The sequence below is a fragment of the Aquila chrysaetos genome, chromosome 23 (assembly GCF_900496995.4).
Source record: "Aquila chrysaetos chrysaetos chromosome 23, bAquChr1.4, whole genome shotgun sequence".
NCBI lineage: Eukaryota > Metazoa > Chordata > Aves > Accipitriformes > Accipitridae > Aquila > Aquila chrysaetos.
This window is the reverse complement of record NC_044026.1, coordinates 4,571,621-4,592,779: the sequence shown is the minus strand read 5'-3', so window position 1 is coordinate 4,592,779 and position 21,159 is coordinate 4,571,621. Positions and strand designations below refer to the sequence as shown.

Sequence of the window (21,159 nt, the reverse complement as noted above, 5' to 3'; positions counted from 1 at the left end):
TCCCTCAGGTCTTTCCTGGCGCTTGTGCCTTCTTCTGAGCAGATGAAGTGGCACGAGCACTCCCTTGGTCCCCCAGCTTGTGGCCAGCTAAATCCAGAGGGAGCTGAACAGGGGCTGCAGTAGGTCAAAGTTTTGGAGCACAGGATATTAAATATTAAAAGCAGTATATCCCTCACCGGAGGCAGGGAGCTGCTGTCCTCTTTTGTCTGGGCTGGAAAGCTCCAACGTTTCAGCCTGAAAAAAGCCCATGGGCTCAGCTGTGGTTGCCACCTGGCTCCCTCCAGCAACAGGCTGACTGGACCAGTTGACTTGGCCAGTGGGGAGGTCTAGACCGACCCCTGCATGCCTGAATTGGGTAACCGGAACCTGCTACCCTAAAATAATTTCATATGGCCCATAGACATGTTATTATTCTTTCCCACACCATTGTACAACAGCGTTCATGTGTTTGGAAGGTGCTGGCTACTCTCCTGCAAGGGAAAGGACAGACCCATTCTCTTTTCACTTTAAGGAAAGGACAGACCCGATCTCTTTAGAGGAAGCCAAGCTTCTTCTAGGTCGTGGCTTTTCCCCAGGTCCTTGTTGTGACAGGCCCACACGTTTGCCTGCACCCAGTCTGAGGCTGTTCTCTGAGGTTCCTGGCATGGCAGATATTTGGGGTCCTTTTCTTGAACCTCCAACCTAACAAGCTCCAGTTACAGCAAAAGCCGTTTGCATCCCTTTTTACTAACCACCTCCATTCTTTATTGTAAGCTCATCTTTTCATTGGTTTATGACCCCTCCAGACTTTGACCTGTTGAAATTTTCCACGCTCTGCCCAGACCTCCCCAGTTTCTTCTTTTCCGCTGCACGAATTAGCACTGCAGCCCATCACTTGGTGAGTGATGTATCTGCTACATCTTGTCAGCTGAGAGGCGAGGGGCTGCAGCTTTTGAGGTCAACCAAGCGATGTGTGACTCGGGCCACTTTTGAGGACGCTTCCACCGCTGCCATCGTCCTCACTGAATACTGCCGTGGCTTCTCCCATGCTCTGTGCCCTGGCACATCTAATGTACCTACTCAGCACACTGCCATAGCCATCTAACTAGCGGTGTCTTGCGCGTCAGGTTGAGTGGAGAAGGGAGCATCGGGTGAGTACGCGAGATGGAGCTTGGCTGAAGGGCAAATCCAGACGAGAGCTAATTGTGCCAGTCTTGATGCTCAGTGCCTGAGATTAGACAAGCTTGCCTGTTGCTGCCTCCGGCTGAGTTCGGAAAAACCAAACCACTTCTGCTAATTCCCAGGATGAAAGTAAGGGAGACACACCATTTTCTCATTAAAATAACCTCAACGCCCACCCCCTCAACCCTCTTCTTTTCTTTAAATATAGTGTTTTCCCTACATTTAGGCTACCGAATTTGGCAGGAGATGATCTTTGTCCCAGAGAAAACAGCTGAATTTGCAGCAAAGAGGTGTTTTCCAGCCACCCTAAATAAATACCTTTTGATCCCAATGGGTCAGTATTTCTTGAGCCATTTTAAAGATGCGGTTTAGATCTTCTGTGTATTTTAAATGTATATTATATATATCCTATATGTTCACATTTAGATTGGGCTTTACAAGCTTGGCTATTCTAGAACATTATTTGAATCTCCTTTTTCTCAGCACCATCTGGTGCTCTTCTATCAGCTGGCTGTGCAGACACCAGGCGTTTCTGGGAGGCACTTCCATTTGACTACTGAAAATATGGTGTAACAATTGCATTAAATTGTCCAGTAGTTTTAAAATAATTTTAATGTTAAATTGCCTACTGCTTTTTCATCTGCAGAACTGTAATCTTTCTGTAGGTTACATCAACTTGAACTATATATTGCTGGAGGCCTTCCAACACCAATAAATAGAGAATTTTTAAAGGTAACACCTTCTAAAGCTGCAAAGGCAGTGAAACCAAGAGTGTGTAGGGAAATACAGTACATGGTTTCAAAAACAAAACTCTGGGAGCACTTCTTATGGAGTAGTCTAACACTTCTTGAAATCCTCTGGCATTTCTTGCATTGGAAACGTATCCCAGAACGTACCAGGGCGATACCACAACCACGCCGAGACTCAGCTGCTTGCCTTCGCCGCTATGAAAACAGCCATGTTAGGGCTGAAGTGGCTTGGAGAGACAGAAGGAGCACAACAAACACGATCACTCAAGTCAGCCGTTTCCCAAGCTGTGGCACAAGGCTAGGGGAAGGACAGTCCCGCACCAGCCCGGCAGCATGCTCAGAGGCATCAAGCGATACGAGTCTTCCCCCACCCGTTCAGTTGTGCAAGCACGACTCCAGCACCTCACGTGTCCTGCAATTTACTGGTGCCCAGAACACCAAAAAAAGAGTGAGATTACTGACCCTGAGGAAGCAGATGAGTTACTTTAGCATAAAACAGTTAACAGCTACAGCAACTCTAGACATCAAATAAAAATTGAGAGAAGCATCAAGTACATTTGGGGTTCATTGCAAGAGATGCTTGGAGGTCATTTGTCCTTTGGACTCAACTTTCCATCCTTGTCCCCTCTGGAAAGCTGGGACATCCAGGTCACCTGGGCTTTAGAAGCATTAAGAAAGGACATACTTTATGATCCTTCCTCACTTCTGGTTCATTGCTTGCATTTCTTACTGCAATTCCATACTTTTAATCTCCTCTCTGCAACAGTGGGAATAGAAATGTACTTCTGGAAAAAAAAAGTACTTACAAAAAAACACTAAAGTTCTAATTTCCCAGGATCTGGACTGTAAGTAAATCATATGATAGAATTATTATATGAGGCACATAAAAACCAAAACAATTGGCTACATTGGTGTAAACATGAAGTGAAAGACTCTGTGAGCACGACAGCTAACTAAGTTTGCTTTCCAATAGGTTTGTCTCATGACAAATGAGTTTTTAAACTCAATTATAGAAGCCTGCAGCAGAAGGTCACCCTTAATAGATACTGGGGACACATTAAGAATGTCCTATTTCAGGGACAGCTGTGATCAGAGCTTTCTCTTTTTTAATTATCAGAAGAGGAAAATGGGAAGAAAAAAATACAAACAAAATCAAAAAGAAACCTAAACTAGAGTGGATTCTCTGGTGTATAATTTGAGTTCATTCCACATTGCATTTTTCTTCTTAATGGGAACATTAATAAGGATCCTTCTGCTCTAGTGACAAGTGAAGAACTCTGTGTCAAAGACCTCTGTCCACCTAATAAGTTTCAAAACCTCAATCAAATTTACAAGGAAGATATTGGGTCCAGCGGACAGATTTATTAACATACTGGCACAGACACAATGACAATGCAGGCTTCCCTTCCTAAGGAAACAAGCTAAAGGTGTGAAAATAGGAGGATATATACCAAAATCACACCCATAATCACTTCACTTTTACACACCTTTCCTTCCCTTATTTATGATCTATACTTTAGCTGCGCAGAGGGTAAACTCTTGCAAACTCTTCAAGACAGAGATATTATCTAAACACAGAGGGAAAATGTGCTGACTGATGCCTCTGCCTTTACTGAAGATCTTTAGCTGTGGATGCCATGGCTAGCTGGGGTTCAGTTAATATTAAACTTGTAACATAGCTCCAGCTAACATGGGATCCTGGATTCTTCAGTCAGAGAAAATTCCCATTAGTCATGAAAATTTAGTTCAAATAAGCAATACAGGATTGGACCATTATCTATTATTAATCCTTTTTTCAAGCTAAAGTAATTATGAGATAAACAAGTCCTGTTCTTGGAAAAAAAAAAAAAAAAAAAAAAAAAAAAAAAAAAGAATAGTCCCCAGTGCTTTCAGAAAGGATGGATTTTATTTTGTAATTGCCTTTTTGCAGAAAATCATTAAAAGACTAGACAGGAAACTAATACCTGTTATTTTTCAGCAGACTAAGTTTGTGTGGCTTTTATTTACTTTGAATAAGAACATTTCTACTGCAACTCCAGATAGAACCAACTACTCTAGAAGGCTAGAATCATAATTAACTAAAACCAAACAGTGTCACCATATTATTTTGCCTTCCATGTGTACTTACACAGTTACTATATATGTTTTTAACTCACAGTCCGACACATAAACACATACGTTATGCAAAAGCACCCACACCACAAAGAGGTAGGTAAAGCTCTGACTATTTCCACTGCATTAGCATGTGCAAGTTGTGCGCCAGGCAACCGGGGATGACGTTTGACTCGGGTGATTAGTGGCTTCCACCTTTAACTGTGTTTTATTCCTTTACAGACTTGTGCACATCAGTGTTCTCCTGCATCAGCTCAACCCCATTCATTTCAAACTTTTTTTTTTGTTGGTTAAAGTTTGGATGCATTGCATTCCAGGGAGCTGCCTTGTTGCTTATTTATGTTTGTAGCTTTACAGGGGCTTAGTTCCCTTGGGTGCAGTTTACTCTCAAGTACCGCATTCGGGAGGCAAAAAGACCTTAAAGTGGACATAAATTACATTTGGCTGAGTACAAGACTCAGTCGATATAGTTTAAACATTTGAATACTTCCTGAAATTCTGCTGGCACATCTGGGTTTGCTAAACACACTCTGGGGGGGAAGCTGAGGAATTAACCATAACCTCAGGAGACCAGTGTGCTGAGGCTCCATCTAGAGTCAGTGGAGAGAGACTGGCTCCAAAATTAGCCCCCTTGCAGAATTTGCTTTTCTTTGTTGGCTGCAAAGATGCTTAGGGAGACCAGCCTTGCTTTTCCCGAGTTAATCTCCCTGAATGTTTCCTAAGAACTTTTTCATAATCCCTATAAAATGAGGCTAAGCGCCCAAACTTGATCTATACCCCACCCAATCTTGTGCTGACTTCCATGGGCTTTGGATCAAACTTAATGGCCACCTCAGAGAGCTACTGCATGGGAAGCTTGCTTTTAAATAATGCTTGTGCATAGCACCGCATGTGCGTTCTGTGTAGGGAATGAAGCTTTTTCCTCACAGTTATCACCAATGTGCTCAGCGGCACGAACTCACTGGAGAAGCATTCTGTAGCTGTCCGCAGAAAAATGCATTCACACCAAAGCTTAAAAATAAAAATTGGCTGTTATTTTAATGTTTAACCTCCATCTTAGAGCTGTAGACTCCAAAAAGGCATGATGCTTCAGTCCAGAGCATGTCAAAGGAGAGCACATTTTGAAGCACAGACTATAAATACTTCCACAGCAGAGCTGGATTTGCCCACAGACTGTAACTAATGGTAAACGCATGACAGCAAGATGGGCCCTTGCACCACCACTTTGAAACTGATCATTTAACTCTGTGCTTCCTATTTACCCAGTGCTACTCCATTTCCCCCAAAAACCCAACACAACAGCTGAACTATGTCAGTATTTGGCACGCATTTTTAAGAGCACAAAAACCTGGTTTCGATGCTTATCAGGAGTGAGGCCCTTTTATCAAAATGGTGAACTACCTGGAAGAAATAGTCTAGAAAGGATGAATCCTACCACTTAAAACTTCATCACGTGTTGTTTGCAAGGCTTCTCTAGTGTCCCACGCCGAGTGTGACCATTGCCAACACTACACCAGGCCAGCTGAGGCTTTATCTAGCCAAGCCTTGAAAACATCCAAGGACAGAGGTCCTAAGCACAGTCCTAGCATTGCTCTGCTGTTTCCACACCCCTAGCAGAAGATGCTTCTTTTGGTTCACTTGTGCTTTGTAATGTTTCTCCATCTCAGGCAAGTCCTGCGTGCTAGAATAACTTGAGTGAAAACATTGTACAATTATACAAAATGCCATACCTGAAAAGCAACTGGAGATGACCTACCAGCTATTAAGGATGAGATGCTAACTTTGCCTCCTTTCTGCTTTTGCTCCAGCCTCCACTGGGACTCTGGTTTATGCTGGCATGCAGCATGATGTCTGCAGGGCTTCCCTTAGTGCCTGGTGGAGACAATGAAAGTCTTCCCACTGCATTCGCTCACTTTTGGGTTTGCGTTTGTTTTGCTTCTGGAACTACAATGTTGATTGTCATTGCTGATCCAAGACCAATAGTCGCAGGTTGTTAAAGCAGTCAATCCAACAGCTCAGCTTCTTAAAATCTATCTTTTTTCACCTTCCCCTAGGTTGGAAAAATCCACAAGAATGCTGCCCGCAAAAGAGAATACCGCGTACTGTTCATGGTGATCACTACAGTTATCTGTTATCTCTTGTGTTGGATTCCCTATGGAGTTATAGCACTACTTGCAACATTTGGTAAGCCCGGTGTGGTGACTCCAGTTGCAAGCATCATACCTTCCATCCTAGCAAAAAGCAGCACTGTTTGCAATCCTATTATCTACATACTTATGAATAAGCAGGTAAGACATATATTATTTTTAAACTGTGTTTTCTTCAGGGTCTGTCAGGCATTCTTGACCGCTGTGACTACCAGTCCTATAGATGTGTCTTTACGAGAAGGACATTCAAGGCTTGTCCAAACGATATTGCTGGAGTCTTGGGGTGGAAGTGTTTGCAGTCAACAATATATTGCTAGATAGGAAGAACAGATAAACGTTTGCTTATTGAAATTGCTTGTGTTCTTCTGAGGGCACACTGGGTGTTAATTTGTATGCTGCAGAGTTAGTTGCCAAAGGTATTGGCATCTATTTACAATAAGAATACACAAACATTTTTTGGGGGGGGGGGGGGGGGGGAGGGGGGAGAAAAGAGAGACAAGAAGAGGAAGGGATTTCATGACCTTGGAAACAGTATAAAGGATGAGAGCATTTGCAAATACCAGTTTCAGGACAGATCCCCTTGAAAACAAGTGGTCACTGCAATTACAGTTTTTGTGGACTTCTACTTCCTTCCTGTAAAATTCCCAGTTCACCTACATGTCAAAACAAATAATGAATTTTGTCTCCAATTCCTTTCTTCATTATGTTCATTACACTATTATTAAGCAAATAAACCCTCCTTATCCTTTCTTGTTCAGTGTATGCTGGAGCCTACCCTTAGTATTTATCAACACCAGCATTATATTATTATGGAGCCTAGACAAGGGAAAAGTTGAATGTAACAGCCAAATATATTCCAGTTTTGCCATAGCCTGAGATCATTCTTGGTCTGGTTCATCTAACCTAAAGTTCTTAAACAAGGAATTAATCTACTCCTGGAATTTGAGGGAAAGATCTCAGGCAAGCCATGAAACCTCCCTGAAATCAGAAGGAAAAAGTACTATTGCCTTCCCCAAGACCAGTACTTCATTGCCAAAGTCTAGTTTCAGCTGACGTTGAAGAAGATAGCGAGCTCCATTTGAAAAGTGCTAATGCTGAAGCAAGACAATAACTTTTTCTCCTTCCCCTTACCTGTTACATTTCTTATGGAAACTTCTCAAGAGCAGCATCCGTCTTGCTGCTTTATTCTCTGAGCACTTTGACTGAGGTCCTTGACTTCCATGAGATCATCTGACTGTGCTGTGATCACTGGAGCAGGCTATAACAGTGATCGTAAGCACATTTTGGCATTGTCTTTACACATGGAGCACATCCCAAAACAGCAAGGGTATGGAAGCTGGGGGAAAGACATGGGTCCTAAAACACACGAACTCAGTACAGAGCCTTGGGTGCCTCCATATGTCTCAAAAACAGAATCACAAGCACAATTACCTGTGCTGACAACCTGGCATCCACAGATATACACACAATTAAGGCTGTTTTTATATTCTCAAAGTGCTCCAAGCAGTTCTTGAGAACTGCGTATTCTGCAGCATCAAAGGCTTATGAGACAGTCACACTGCTGGGGGGGTGCTGAGGCAAAAAGCAAAGGCTCACTGTTGGGAAAAAGTTGATTAGCAGGAATAAAATCAGGGTGCTTGCACATCACAGGAATGTAGCAAGCTGCCTAAAATGGCTCTTTCCTTGCAGTAGCTGTCTCTTTCGGCTACAAAGGAAATACTTCTGGATGCTTATCTTGTTTCTCAATATGGGGTTTACTTTTGATCCAGTTTGTCATCTCTTACAGGAAAGATCAGTGTGGGATGGTCTGACTACAAGGGGAAGATCTGCTAGGACAGTTTTGAGGCAAGACAGGCTGTTTCTTAGAAGCAGGAATTGCAAAGGCTGTGCAACAATTCAGGAGCACCATGGCAGAGAACTGGAAACAGTTTCTTAAAAAATCATTCCTTAGTCTCCAGCCCCATGCGAGACCGATGTATTAGATTTCTCTCTTTGAACACTGAGAATGTTTCATTTGTTTCCCACTGCCTACTGTTCCACAGCTACCACCATTTAACAAAAAAATGCAAGGGGACAAAGTCAAATAGGTCTTGGAGGGTGGATCATTAGTTGCCAGCTGGAAGTTGGTGTATGGGTTGGGGCTTTTTCATAGTTAGCTATTGTTGCAAAAATCAAGACAAAAATCACTCCTGAAAAGGAGCTCAGTCAGATTTGAGGTAAATACTTTTCACTGTACTAAAACCAAAATAATAGCTACTGCCTAGCATTAATCTGCAGCTCTCATCTGCTGTGCCACTGTGTATTAGCAGTAAAATTAATTGTTTTTATCTGACACTGAAGACTGAGCTTCACTCAGAAAGGGTGAGACACATCCCTCCATCTGTTCCCAATCCTTTCAGAACAGGAACAATAGTAACACCCTCATCCGATGCGTCACCGGTGTTCACGGCACCTCAGCTACTCTGTAGTTATTCTTTTTTTGTAAATTTAACACCTCAGGAAAAGCTGTCTTCTTCCCGGCACTCAGCTTTTTTGGGCTTTGTGCTTAGCTGAGAATTATCACAGGAGGCTGATGCCTCCCAACACTGAAATTATCTGGCCTGAATTTTTCACAGTCCTCTCTTTTCAGAGGCCACAGTAGGCTATTTACTCCTGCATCTTACAAATACACTGAGAACCTATGGCTTAATTTTTAGTTCTCTGTGTGTAAGCTAACTTTTTTGCTTTGGGATATGCCCTGAAGATTGCAAAATGGCATTGGTTGACTGCAGCTGTGGTGTTAGCTTCCAGCTGTCACAAATCAATGTGGAATATCATGGAACCATCAGCCTCTGAGCCTTAAAACTCATCCTGCAGAGCACACCTTCAAATTCACTCTCAAGCAGGCCCTGAGTCACTTTCATGGTCCAGGAACCCCAGAGAAAATGTTTTGACTTTGCCATTGCCTTCTGCAATGACCTGAGGCGATAAAACGCTGAGGAAAACGGTGAATTTCTTTCCAGCCGCAGGGAGTCCCTCAGGTGGGATGGCATGGGGCGTGCTGCTCTCCATCTTCCTCTGCTCTTCTCCGGGAGAAGAGAGATGCACTGTTTAAGCTGGACCGTTCCTGGGCTGGTAACATCACGCCAGGCAGACATTAAGTTTCGCTGACAAAGCTGTAAAGCAGTAAACTGCCCGAGACCAGGTGATGTTTGGGGGGAAGCTGGAAGAAACAGTAGAGGAGACTCCGTTTTCCCTGTTCTCTCACTATGGATGGCTCTTTTGCCCCTTGGCAACATGGCTATGTGTGCCTGAGGAGCCCTTCCCAAGGGGCAGGTCCCCCCAAAAAAATGCAGCACAGAGCCAAGTACCCCGCCAGCTGGGCTGGCACTGCCTCCCAATTCCCAGAGCAAGCTGGGCAGGGTCAGCATGCTTAGACTCTCAGTGCATCAGTCCTTTATAGTTATACAGTTAATGTAGTTATGCAGATTTTCTTGTTCATCTCTTCTTACCTCTCTCAGTGTCTTTTATTCCCATCGCAGCTCCCTGTCAAGTTTGCATTGTCTCTCTTCAAACTTCCACCCATGCAGCCACCCCAAACAGATTTTTAATGACAGCTTCAACTACCTTCCTTTCACCGTGGCAGTGCTGACAGAAACCTGCTCTTTCACGTGTTACGTGCAAGCAGGTACTAAGCATTCACCCAAAAGACACAGAGCTGCCCTGTAGCCATGGGCTTGCTGTAGAGGAGATGATCGCTGGGGGCATCTGGCTTTTGTGTATTCCATAGAACAGCACAGGAACCCCGACACGAAAGAGCTTTCTGGCTCATGTAACTGTACGTGAGGACATACCGTACTGAGAACCAGGGATCGTTAGCTGGATAATGCAATGGTGCGGCAGCTTTTGAGGTTAGCCTTATCTCACTTATCAGAAGTTCATTTTTTATTGATACAGAAGTCAAGATATGAACAATGAGTGCTTGAGAGGGTATTGTTACAGATGAGACAACAGTGAGATCGAGTGAATTTGCGTTCGCTATTTCACGTCATTCCAAGTTAGCACTCAGAGAAAAGAGGAACTTGCTGCGTTGCTACTGACAGCCAAATTTAAGTCAAGTTAAACCTCTATCACTCAAAGATCTACAGAACCAATCGCTTGGAAGCCACTGATCAGATTATAAGTCACAACCTTTATTGATGTAAAATAGCCTTGCTCCACTGCAGCTCATGGGCTTCTGACTAATTACTTCCACACATTTAGTCACTGGGGTAGCGCACCTAAGGGTCCCTGGACTACTGAAACTCAGGCTAGCACATCTAATACTGTTTTGCATATTACAATTGGGAAAAAAATCCACCCAAATCCTGTGGTCAGCAATGTGCTACTTCTGGTGTCAGAAAGTGCCTGTGAGCAAAAGTAGGAGGTATAGTGTGAGGGAAGGGATGTATTAGATGTCAGTAAAAGTCCCTGATTAGCAGTTTGATTTCTACTCTTTGTCTTCTTGTATTAAAATCATTGCACTAAAAATAGAAGCTGACCCTGTCATTTTCCCCAAGGATTTGGAGAAGTGACGCTGCAAAGAATATACACACTTACTTGAAAATAATTAATACTGTGACCTTTCCAAATGTATCTGTATTGGGAGGGAGAAATTAAATAGACAGAATGAACAACCTAAGCCAACTACAAAGACTTTTTTTTTTTTTTCCTGGTGGACAATGAGATTGGAATAATAATAATGTACTTAAAGAATGTTCCTCAGCGAGACCTGGACCCAGCGTGTGCAACGGTGCTTCTCACAAGTGAGCACTTACTCAGGCACACAGCCCTGCTGCTGCAACGGGACTGCTCACACATTGAATTGTCTTCAGATTTATCTTCAATGTTCATGCACACAAAGTAAAATAGCTGCCTGGGCCCAAGCTGAGAGCCTCTACGGAGAGGCTGCCGCGGTCCCCGGGAAGATCCACCACCACCCGCCTCTCACCTAGTGGGTCAAGGAACAAAGAGTCCGTCCTTCTTTAATGATAATCTGTCTGTGCCTTGTATCTGCAGTTTTCTAGTCACCCTTTTTAGTCCTTCTTGATCTTACCTTATGCACTGAGCGGGGAGAAATGCATACGCACTTTGGGAAACAGAGCTACGCATGATAGTCATAAAAAAAACCCCTCAAAACACTTAACATTTCCCCATCGGCTGTATAACAGTCAATTCACAGTCAATTTTTGTGGGGTATTGTGCAGTTTTCTGTATTTCCAGCAAAAGTTAATGTTTCGTTTTTAAAGCTGCAAGAATATGTGGATAAGTTAACACTGGTTTTTTGGTTTTTTTAAGCTGCTCATTTTCCCACTTGGAAAACTAAGATATTTTAGCTGCGTGAAGACACAAAACTACAGATCCGGAAAGACAGTATACAATGCAGGGACAATTATGCCAAGCCTCATTTTATGCATAAATTGGACCACACCTATTAAGTCCTGAAAATAGACCCTGTTTGTTTGGTTCATGACCTTCTAGAGGTTCATGGGCTTACCATAAGATTTATTATCATAAGTTGTTACAATTTTTCATTACAATTCATGTAGAAGTTGACACTCATGAACTGTTTTTTCATCTCTTCTTTTCACTAGTAGCTGGGCTGACTTTGAGTAAGTAATAGTCAACATAAAGAAGTGATGCTGCATTACCTTCTCAGTCATCTGGAAATGGTGAGATTTTTTTTCCCAAATAGAATTGCACACCCGAGCTCGTAAGTTGAAAACGGGCCAAGTCAAAATGATCTCTTAGTGCAGAATACTCTAAGTACAATAGTATGGTACAGTTCAGGAATGTTTTGACGTTTTTTCTCTCCCAACATGCAGTGTTATGACTTTTTAAAATTGAGGGGCAAAGAGAAGAAAGGTCTCAAGGGCACCTTTGCTGCTGTCATAAGGTATAACTGCATTTCACACAGTGAGTTCAGAATTACTTTAGGAATTTCTCTCGCAGCTCATGACAGGTCAATAACCTGGACGTTTAACTGGGGTCCTGAGCAGCCCTAGCCAGCCGTCCTGCTGCCCCAGGCGACATCCTTGGTACAACGTGAGTGTGCTGACATAAGCTCAGCCTTGTCCTGCCTGCTGCGTGGATGCTCTCGGGGGGCTGGACTGGTTACAGCACCACAGAAGGGTTTAGGACTTGCTTCTTTAGACCCAGGGCAAAAGTAGGAAGCGGGCAGCCAGGCCACCTCTCATGCAAGCAAAATATTAACTAAAGTTGGAAACTAATACACATGAATGAAGATAAGCACATGTGTTTTAGACTATGTAATGACTTGCAACTTATGGCTAGGGAATGCAGTAATGGAAATGACATCCAGTTAAAAGATTTTCCTTTCTAGAAGACACAGAAAGTGAAGGGCAGCAATATCTCTTTACTTTATATATGATTTTAAACAGCATCTGATATGTTGATGTCTCTTCTTATATTGCTCTTTTCATAGCACTGGGGCTTCACGGAAGTGGGAAGAAACCTCCACATTAGACAAGGGAAATGAACGGGTCAGAACACCTAGGGGGAAATGCAATGAGTAGGGTTTGTAGCAAAGACAATGGGATCCTTTTGTAGTCCATATACACCCTGCGAAGGAAAACAGGCTTTTCTGAAAGAAAGAAAAAGAGGAGACTCCAAAGAGAGCGAAGCTGAGGTCAAATTTGCAGTGACAAGTAGTGCAGAAAGAGAGAGGGAGGATCCGTCAAGGGTCAGTACTGGGACCTACTATTTGATATCGTCTTCGTCAAAGACATGGGGGGATTGAGTGCACCCTCAGGTGTCACCAAACCGAGCGGTGCCATTGACGTGCTGAGGGACGGGATGCCATCCAGAGGGACCTTGACAGGCTCGAGGAGTGGGCCTGCGCAAATGTTACGAAGTTCAACAAGGCCAAGTGCAAGGTCCTGCACCTGCCTCGGGGCAATCACCAGTATCAATATAGAGTGGGGAATAAATGGATTGAGAGCAGCCCCGCGGAGAAGGACTTGGGGGTACTGGTGGATGAAAAGCTGGACATGAGCTGGCAATGTGCGCTCGCAGCCCAGAAAGCCAACCGTACCCTGGGCTGCATCACCAGCAGCGTGGGCAGCAGGTCGAGGGAGGGGATTCTGCCCCTCTGCTCCGCTCTGGTGAGACCCCACCTGCAGTTCTGCGTCCAGCTCTGGGGTCCTCAGCACGGGACAGGCATGGACCTGTTGGAGCGGGTCCAGAGGAGGGCCACAAAAATGATCAGAGGGCTGGAACACCTCTCCTGTGAAGACAGGCTGAGAGGGTTGGGGTTGTTCAGCCTGGAGAAGAGAAGGCTCCAGGGAAATCTTGCTGTGGCTTTCTCATATATAAAGGGGGCTTTTAAGACAGACAGATAGAGGCTTTTTACCAGGGCCTGTAGTGACAGGAAATGGGGCAATGGTTTTAAACTGAAAGAAGGTAGATTTATGCTGGATGTAAAGAAGAAATTTTTTACGATGAGGGTGGTGAGACATAGGAACAGGTTGCCCAGAGAAGTTGTGGGTGCCCTGTCATTGGAATTGTTTAATGCCAGGTTGGACGGGGCTTTGAGCAATCTGATCTAGTGAAAGATGTCCCTGCCTATGGCAGGAGGGTTGGACTAGATGATCTTTAAAGGTCCCTTCCAACCCAACCTATTCCACCATTCTAGGATATAGAAAGTAATCTTGTCATAAAACACACTTATTAGGTCTTTTCTTGTCTCTTACACAGATTCTGTAAACCTGGATGACTAACCTATTTCTTCAGAGGTTTAAGTGATCAGTATCATTTAGAATAAGTCCCTAGGCATGATGCAGGTAAACATCTTGACCTATTTGGATGAGTCAACTTTCAAAACAAAAATATAGTTGAATCTCAGTTTAAGAGGTCACATCCACCCTAGTGCATTTTCATTGACATATTAGCTTAGAAAACAGGGACCATTGCCTCAACTGTTTCCTGACAACATTGCAGGTGATGCTGGTCAATAGAAAGGGTCATGGTCACACTTAACCTGGCAGAGACAGGGAAATCAGACTTAACTGCAGTGACTCAATGACAGGAGATTAACATTGCTGCTTGCTTGAGGGCCAGCAGGGAAATACCTATAGGAAAAGATTTGACCTCTAAAACCATTGTCACAATCCAAAAGACAATAAAACAACATACTGTTTAAGGATTCAAAGAATTTGTAGGGTTACACATCTCAACTTTTCTCCAGTACAGGGAAAACAGCTTCAGTCAAATTGTTTGCACTTGCCTATCGTGATCAGCCTATAGTTTGTGCTGGGAGCTTCAGGACATCATTTACAATCAGCTATTTTTCATGCAATTCCACCTGTAACATTAAACCTGCAGGGTAGACTGAGAGAAAAATAGAAGTTTCCAGCATCCAGAGCTTACTACAGAAGCACGGAATGAGGTATATTGACAGCTAAAAAAAGGTGTTACGATTCTTATAATCAAGGCCCCTTGCTATCCTCTTTGCTTTTGCAAGTATGTACCAGCAGAAACTCGACCATAGCAGTATTTCTTTGCTGTCTTCACATGTACATCTGTCTTCAAGGGAGAGTCTGGATGGTCAAGAGCTCAGTTAGTGCTAAGAGAAGTGCAAGAAAAAAAAGGATACGTTATTAATGACATTGCTGTTTCTCACTTGCCGTTACTTCAGTGTGATCCAGAAGTTGGGTGAAACCACTTGGCATTTTGGTATCTTTTTTTGAAGTGATTTCCAAGTTTCGTGTGGACAGTTAAGGTGCTACTAAGGCGTACAGGATCTACAGGTAGACTGAACTTGTTCTGCTCTTCAAAATAGCATTGCCAAGCCACGCTGAATGGATGTTACGGGATCTTTTGTTGCAGTGATCTCAGCTGCAATGCTACGTCAGGAATCAGACTGAATTTTAGCCCATGCCTTGGTCTGGCTAAGGTCAAGCTTTAATTTAGCCTCAGAATTCCCCATTTTAATTCTAACGCTTCTGCTTTTCTATAATATGTCCACATTTTACAGGTAGGACTCCAGCTGTGTATTTGCTGCAACTTACGATTTCAAAGCTGAATGCAGGCATAGGTCAGCTGAAGAAAACAGAATATCTAATGCAATGCAACAGATTATATAAACAAAGAATGTAGTTGCTTTATGAGGAAAATCAAATTCAACAGATGAAAAAGATTTGAAAAGTAAGTGTAACCTGGAGGTAATAGAATCTCTCATTTTCCTATCTTGTTCAATCACTGAAAAATCTCTAGTGATGTGGCAGTGTCATAATACTAAAATTTTATTCAGAGCAGGATGGGTTTGTACATTTTGTGTCAGTTGGCATTACTTCTCAGGGTTTTACTGTGTCTACCAGGTATATCTTTGCAGTCATGTATCCAGCTAACAATTTAAGCAACAATCATTTCAGATTAGGTAGATGGAGAGAAAAACAAAAATGAGATTTCCTAGTCAGAGAATATTTTTTGGCATTTATGTAACCTCATCTAAACAAATATTGTTAATTGATTTAATCCTCAGTATTCTTGTAAACCAGATAATTATCATCACCCTAGTTTTACAGCAGGAGAAATTTGAGGATCAAAGGTTAGATTACTGCTCAAAACCTCATGAACTTGCATGGCAAGTCTAACTCAAATCTGTAGAACTTTATTTTATGATTAAATCATGATGTCCTCCTTCCTTCAGGGCAAAAAAGCTGCTGTACTTAAGGAAATAATGGTTGTCACAGTATGGAAAATACAACATAAAACTATACTGGGCCTGTAATTCATTAGAATAAATCCCTTTTTCATTATAAACTGCATCGTTTAATGCAATTCAGAAATCTGTCAGTGTCCAAATAGAAAACAAATTTGAGGTTCCTTGTTTTTTGAAGTAGAAGCTGTTGAAGACCTTTGTTATCTGATGTTTAGTAAAGTAACTGCTTTCAAACTAAATGTATTTGTAGGCAGTTTGTAAACCTTTATTCCTGATTTACTCAAAGCGCCCTTCTTCTTTGGTTGTCGTCTTCTCTTCATACTGGGACACTGCAAACAGATCACCTTCTCTCTCCATATTGCTAGGCTGAACTCGTTCAGTTCTTTTCATTTCCTCCAGTGACCTAGGCTTTTCATCTTCGCTGATCTCTTCTCCCTTCTGTCTTGTCTGCAGTGTTTAACTCTCTTGATTATTGTTACCTTCAGAATCTGAACTGAAAACAAGAACATCAGCTCTACAGTGACTTCTTAAATCCCTTTATCTAAATTAGGACAAGATTTTCAGAAATGGGTGTACAGAAATATACAGGGGTCCATTATATAGGGTACAACTAGTATATACCAAGTACTTTATGGATAACCCTGCCTCAGATGTGATATTTTATCCCTTTAGGGAAAATACTTACTCAAGACCTCACAACTCACCCAGGGCTTTATAAGACTTCTGTGTATGCTGGCTTTTGGCCAATAGGAATACACTACAAGTAGGACTCAAAGGCTGACCAAACCCATATATAACTTGTCTTCCTTTTCACCTTCACTGCCGTCTCTCTCAGTGATGACCAATGTAAAAACCAAGGGATTTCTATGTTTTTATAAAACAAAACCCAGGCAATTTTGTAACTTGTTGGGCAATTTCCCATTAAAGCATTTTCTCAGTGCAAAACATGGTTTCTGCAAAATTAGAAGCTGTTAATTTTGCCAATTTTATTTTCAGCAGGGAAAAAAAATAAGGACAAAACGTCTCCTTTCAGGCTAGATCTCCATGCCTAAGCCTCTACACCCTGATTCCTGTAAAATGTGTGTCTTCCATGAAAAACACTGTCCTTCACCCAGGCAGATCAAGCTCCCTTACCAGACTGCATCCACCACGGACCAGCGCAGGAACAGTGGTGGCTCAGCTAGGGGAGGACATGCAGTGAAATGTAGCCCAGCCCAGAGATGTAGTTTATAGGGGAACAGGCAGAATGAAGCTGAACTGCAACTCCCTGAAGGCATCTATCTGTAATTGGATATTTTGGCAGTCCAAGGTTTTGTCGGGCATTTTTTGATAATTTGTTTTGGTTTTGTCCAAGAGAAGAAATTGTAGAAGAATTAAAAATTCCATCACAACAGAAATTCTGATTTCTCAACCCAATCAGGTCTGTTGTTGCATTACTTACACATAAAACCAAACAACCGCTACCAAAACAGTCACAAATCAAACCACCCTTGGTAATTTCTAATTCTGTCTTGGGTAAAATCAATACCTAATTGGCTGCAAACCAAGATAAAGATAAAAAAATGGAAAGACTTGGTTCCCATCCCTTATACCCACCACTTACCACGCTGCAGCTCTCATCGCCTGAAAAACAGTGTGAGCTCTGTAACAAGAGCCCTCAGCCAGCAGCAGGATGCTTGTCTGGTAATTAAAAAGTTCTTCCAACATTCCAATATCAGAGCACCGCCAGTATGTCATTCATAGCAATTGATGGAAAGATCATTTTGGATAACAGGAGCTGTGGCAACAGGGCAGGTGGTACGGGAAGCAAAGGCTCATAAGAACCTGTGTTATAGCCAGAGGCAGAATGAAAGATAGTGCCAAGGAAGACTCAGTAGATAAAATGCCCACGAGCTGCTGAAGTTTTTTTGTGTGTGTGTGAGTGTTAGCACAATAGAAGACAGTGACCCACCCTCAAGCAAAAAGACCCTGAATAATTCACAAAGGAAGATAGCCAGTGGTATAGTACTACAGAAGTAACCTCAGGACAATAAGGCTTTGGATTTCCTTGTGCAGTGTTTCCTTGGCCTCAGCCCAAGTGAAACTCTGCAAGGAACATCTGGAAGAACTGTTTTCCCTAAACATGCATTACACACACAGCCAAGGACAGGCAGCTCACAACCAACAGCAAAAAAGAACACAGTAAGATCACATTTCTACAAGTATTTATTAATGTACTTTGGTCATAGCAGAATTGGGGCAGGAATATATCAGCATAAACCCATCGCAGTCACCTGGAGTCTTTCTTTTAATCCCTGTGGGCTGATCCAGAGTCCACAGGTAAAGAACTGAAAATACAAGAAGAAACTGGGTAGGCAGAACAGCGTATTGACTATGACTAAATAAACACATTTTTCAAGTGTCAAAATACTTCTCATTGTTATGCTTTGAGCTTTCAGCAAAATGGGAGTTATTTCAAAATGATCTGGAATCACTCATCCCATATTACAGTAGTAATAGACCCTTCATTTCTCCTCATGAGGTAGAATGTTACTGTAGGGACTGGTAAATTTGCTGCTGCCTCTGTCAGTCAGGGTCCATCAATCACTGCAAAGCCCTAAACAATTTTGACTTAATGAAATGGGAGTAGGAAATAGAGGCAGGATCCATTTTGTTGCTATTCACTGAAGTTCTTTGCCTGGTTTTTGTTCCTTGCATCGCTTTAGGAAACTCTTCTTAAGTTTCTTTTAGGTAGGGGGATTAACTTCACATATGCTGCCCCTTTTGTATACTGTATGGGTTTTAGTAACTCTATGTAAGGCCAGGGAAGAGCACGTGCCAGATAAATATGACAAATGGTCTTTTTTTCCCTGCAGTGATAAATCCCACTGAAAGCAACAGTGGTGTCTTAAACCAATGTGCATTGAAGACATAGTAGAAGTCAATATTGCGCTTTCACATGCACAACCAATCCCTTTGAAGTTCAGCAGCCATGCTGGTCACATGGAAGTATCGGTAAAGAAAAGTTTGTCTCCGTTTTCTCTAACAAAATAACTCTCCCCAGTTTATGAGCCCTCCAGCTTTGATCTCTCATTTTGTTCTCTTTATACGAGAGAGCGTATTTCATGAGGACTTATCTAAAAAGAGTACTTTTAAATGATCAAGGATTATCTATATCCATGAAAATAAGGTAATATTTCTCAGACATTGGTATATGCTCTTTTGTTTCTGCCTTCCCTGCTCTTCTACTATGGAACAACTTCATTAGTATTATTTTGGTAACAGCTTATTGATTTGTTTTCTTCTCATCTCTACTGTTCTTGGGATGCTCCAGCTGCTCATTAAAATGCCTAATGGCCTGATAGCTACATTCAGCCCCATGCATTTGTAAAGTCTAAATTAGGTCCATCAGATAGCTTATAATTTCATTTGTATAGAAGAAAACAAATACTGAAAGTAACTGAAAAATAACCCAACACCTCCAGAGAGGAATTGCTAGGGAAGAAAAATAACATTGCTTGATCCAGTAGGAAGCTTCAGCAAATCCTCCTGTCCTCTTTTCTGAGAAAGCAGGCTCAGAAACGGGCCCAGAGCGGAACTTTCCCAACCTTTCCTTCCCGGTCGTCTGCCCATACATCTGTCCTCCTTGTGCTCAGGATACAGCACGTTTGTGAGCCTCCCGGCTCTGCCTCATGGGCAGCAAAGCTGGGCCTAGGGGTAGACCCCACGCACTTTCAGCTTGCACAAGAGACACATCTCAGGTTTCTTGCCTTAACTTGCCAAAAGTTCTTCCTGCTGTCCCTGTCTTAATCCAAAGCATAGATACTTTGGATCAGGAATGCCACCTAGCCTACAAAACATCAGACAACTCACAAGTCACGAACTCTAGCTTCTCGAAGCATGCTCATGTTACGCTTCCTTCATCTACTGTAATGACTAAACTATGCTTAAAAGACAAAAAAAGTTTTCTAGGTTTATAGAGAACAGTACAGAAACCCCCAAACCTCTTCCAGTCCCCCCCACCAAGGACCTCACCTGCCCAGGAGACATACCTGCTGCACATGGTAGCAACAGCACAGGACATAGCCAGTCCACCAGGTGCATCAAGACTAAAGATAGGGGAAAAAAACCAACCCACTGTTTAGAAGGTGGGCCAGCAAAATATTTTAATCAGGAAGCTCAGCTGCTGTCAGGTGACTGGGACAGAGGCAATTAACAGCAGCTGACACAGCCTGGAGTCAGCACTGGTAGCAATTTTCCCCTCTGGCTGCTTCCATAAAACCAAGGCAGGTGTGAAGTCTATCGCCTGCCCTCCCGAACCCCTCGGGGTCTCTGGAGTCCTCTCACAAGCGTGTAAGGAGTTGTTGCTACAGTCATTATCCCTTACCTGTCAGCATCCTCTAACCAAGAGGGTATTTGATTCGTATTTGTCTACTTGCAGAAACAGGTCACCAGAGGAAATGGGTTTTCTTATTTCAGTTATCATACAGATGACTATGAGCACATGGAGGAGGTTGTTCAGAGTGTAGCGATGTAACCCTATTAGTCTTTTCTCAGTTTAATTTGTGGGATTCATGTGTTTACAAAGAAGCTGAGCCTCAGCAGAAGGCAATTACCGTTCTTTACCTTAGTTCTTCATTTTAAGATCACCTCCCAGCACACTAAACCTGACAGCAGCAAGATGAGCACCAACAGATGAGCTGGGTTCCTCTCCAAATGTGCAGAAAAAAAATAAGAAAGCAAACAGCCAAAACTATGAAGTGACTATTAGCAACAAGCAGCAGTTCTGCCTTTCCAGCTGGTATGGTACATCTTTCTAGCTGTTGCTTTCTCCTTCCTTGCTGTGCTTCATAATTCCTTGTCTCTCCCCCCTTCCTTCCCCTGGACTCCTTTCTTTTATGATTTTTAAGAATCCAGCAATCACACCAGCAATGGCTCTCCCTGTGATTTGTCACAACCTACTTGTGCTGCCAGTTTTCTGGTGGCTACTCTGACTCCAGTAACAAAAAACCCACTATATTACTGCATTACAGTTAGTTCCCTGTCATTTTAATATATTCAGTTAGCATTTCCATCAAATTTAATAAGCATTTACTTGAATATTGGCATATTTTTAGGAAAAAGCAATAACAGGGCGGGCACTCCTAAATTGCCTTGGATATCAAGCATGAACCTCAGGGGTCAGGCTGTACTTAACTTCCACGGAAGTGCAGTAATTTCTTTGAAGTGCTGCATCTGGAGTAACTTACACTGCAAGAAAGTAGAATCTAAATATTAAAAATAAGGAAAGATACGTGTATGGAAGGGACAT

The 21,159-nt window shown here is 42.6% G+C and overlaps 1 protein-coding gene across 5 annotated transcripts in view; it reads left to right on the top strand.

The window, feature by feature from the left end:
* Positions 1 to 21,159, top strand: part of LOC115334559 (opsin-3-like) — a 94,612-nt gene that overhangs the window by 63,022 nt on the left and 10,431 nt on the right. For 3 of the 5 annotated variants that reach the window (XM_029998896.1, XM_029998897.1, XM_029998895.1), the window contains one exon: positions 6,077 to 6,310. In XM_029998896.1, the coding sequence (XP_029854756.1) occupies positions 6,077 to 6,310 (234 nt within the window). Of the gene's footprint in view, positions 1 to 6,076; positions 6,311 to 13,903; positions 13,976 to 20,479; positions 21,023 to 21,159 lie in introns of those variants that run through there. The other 2 variants (XM_029998898.1, XM_029998899.1) reach the window with 2 other exon arrangements.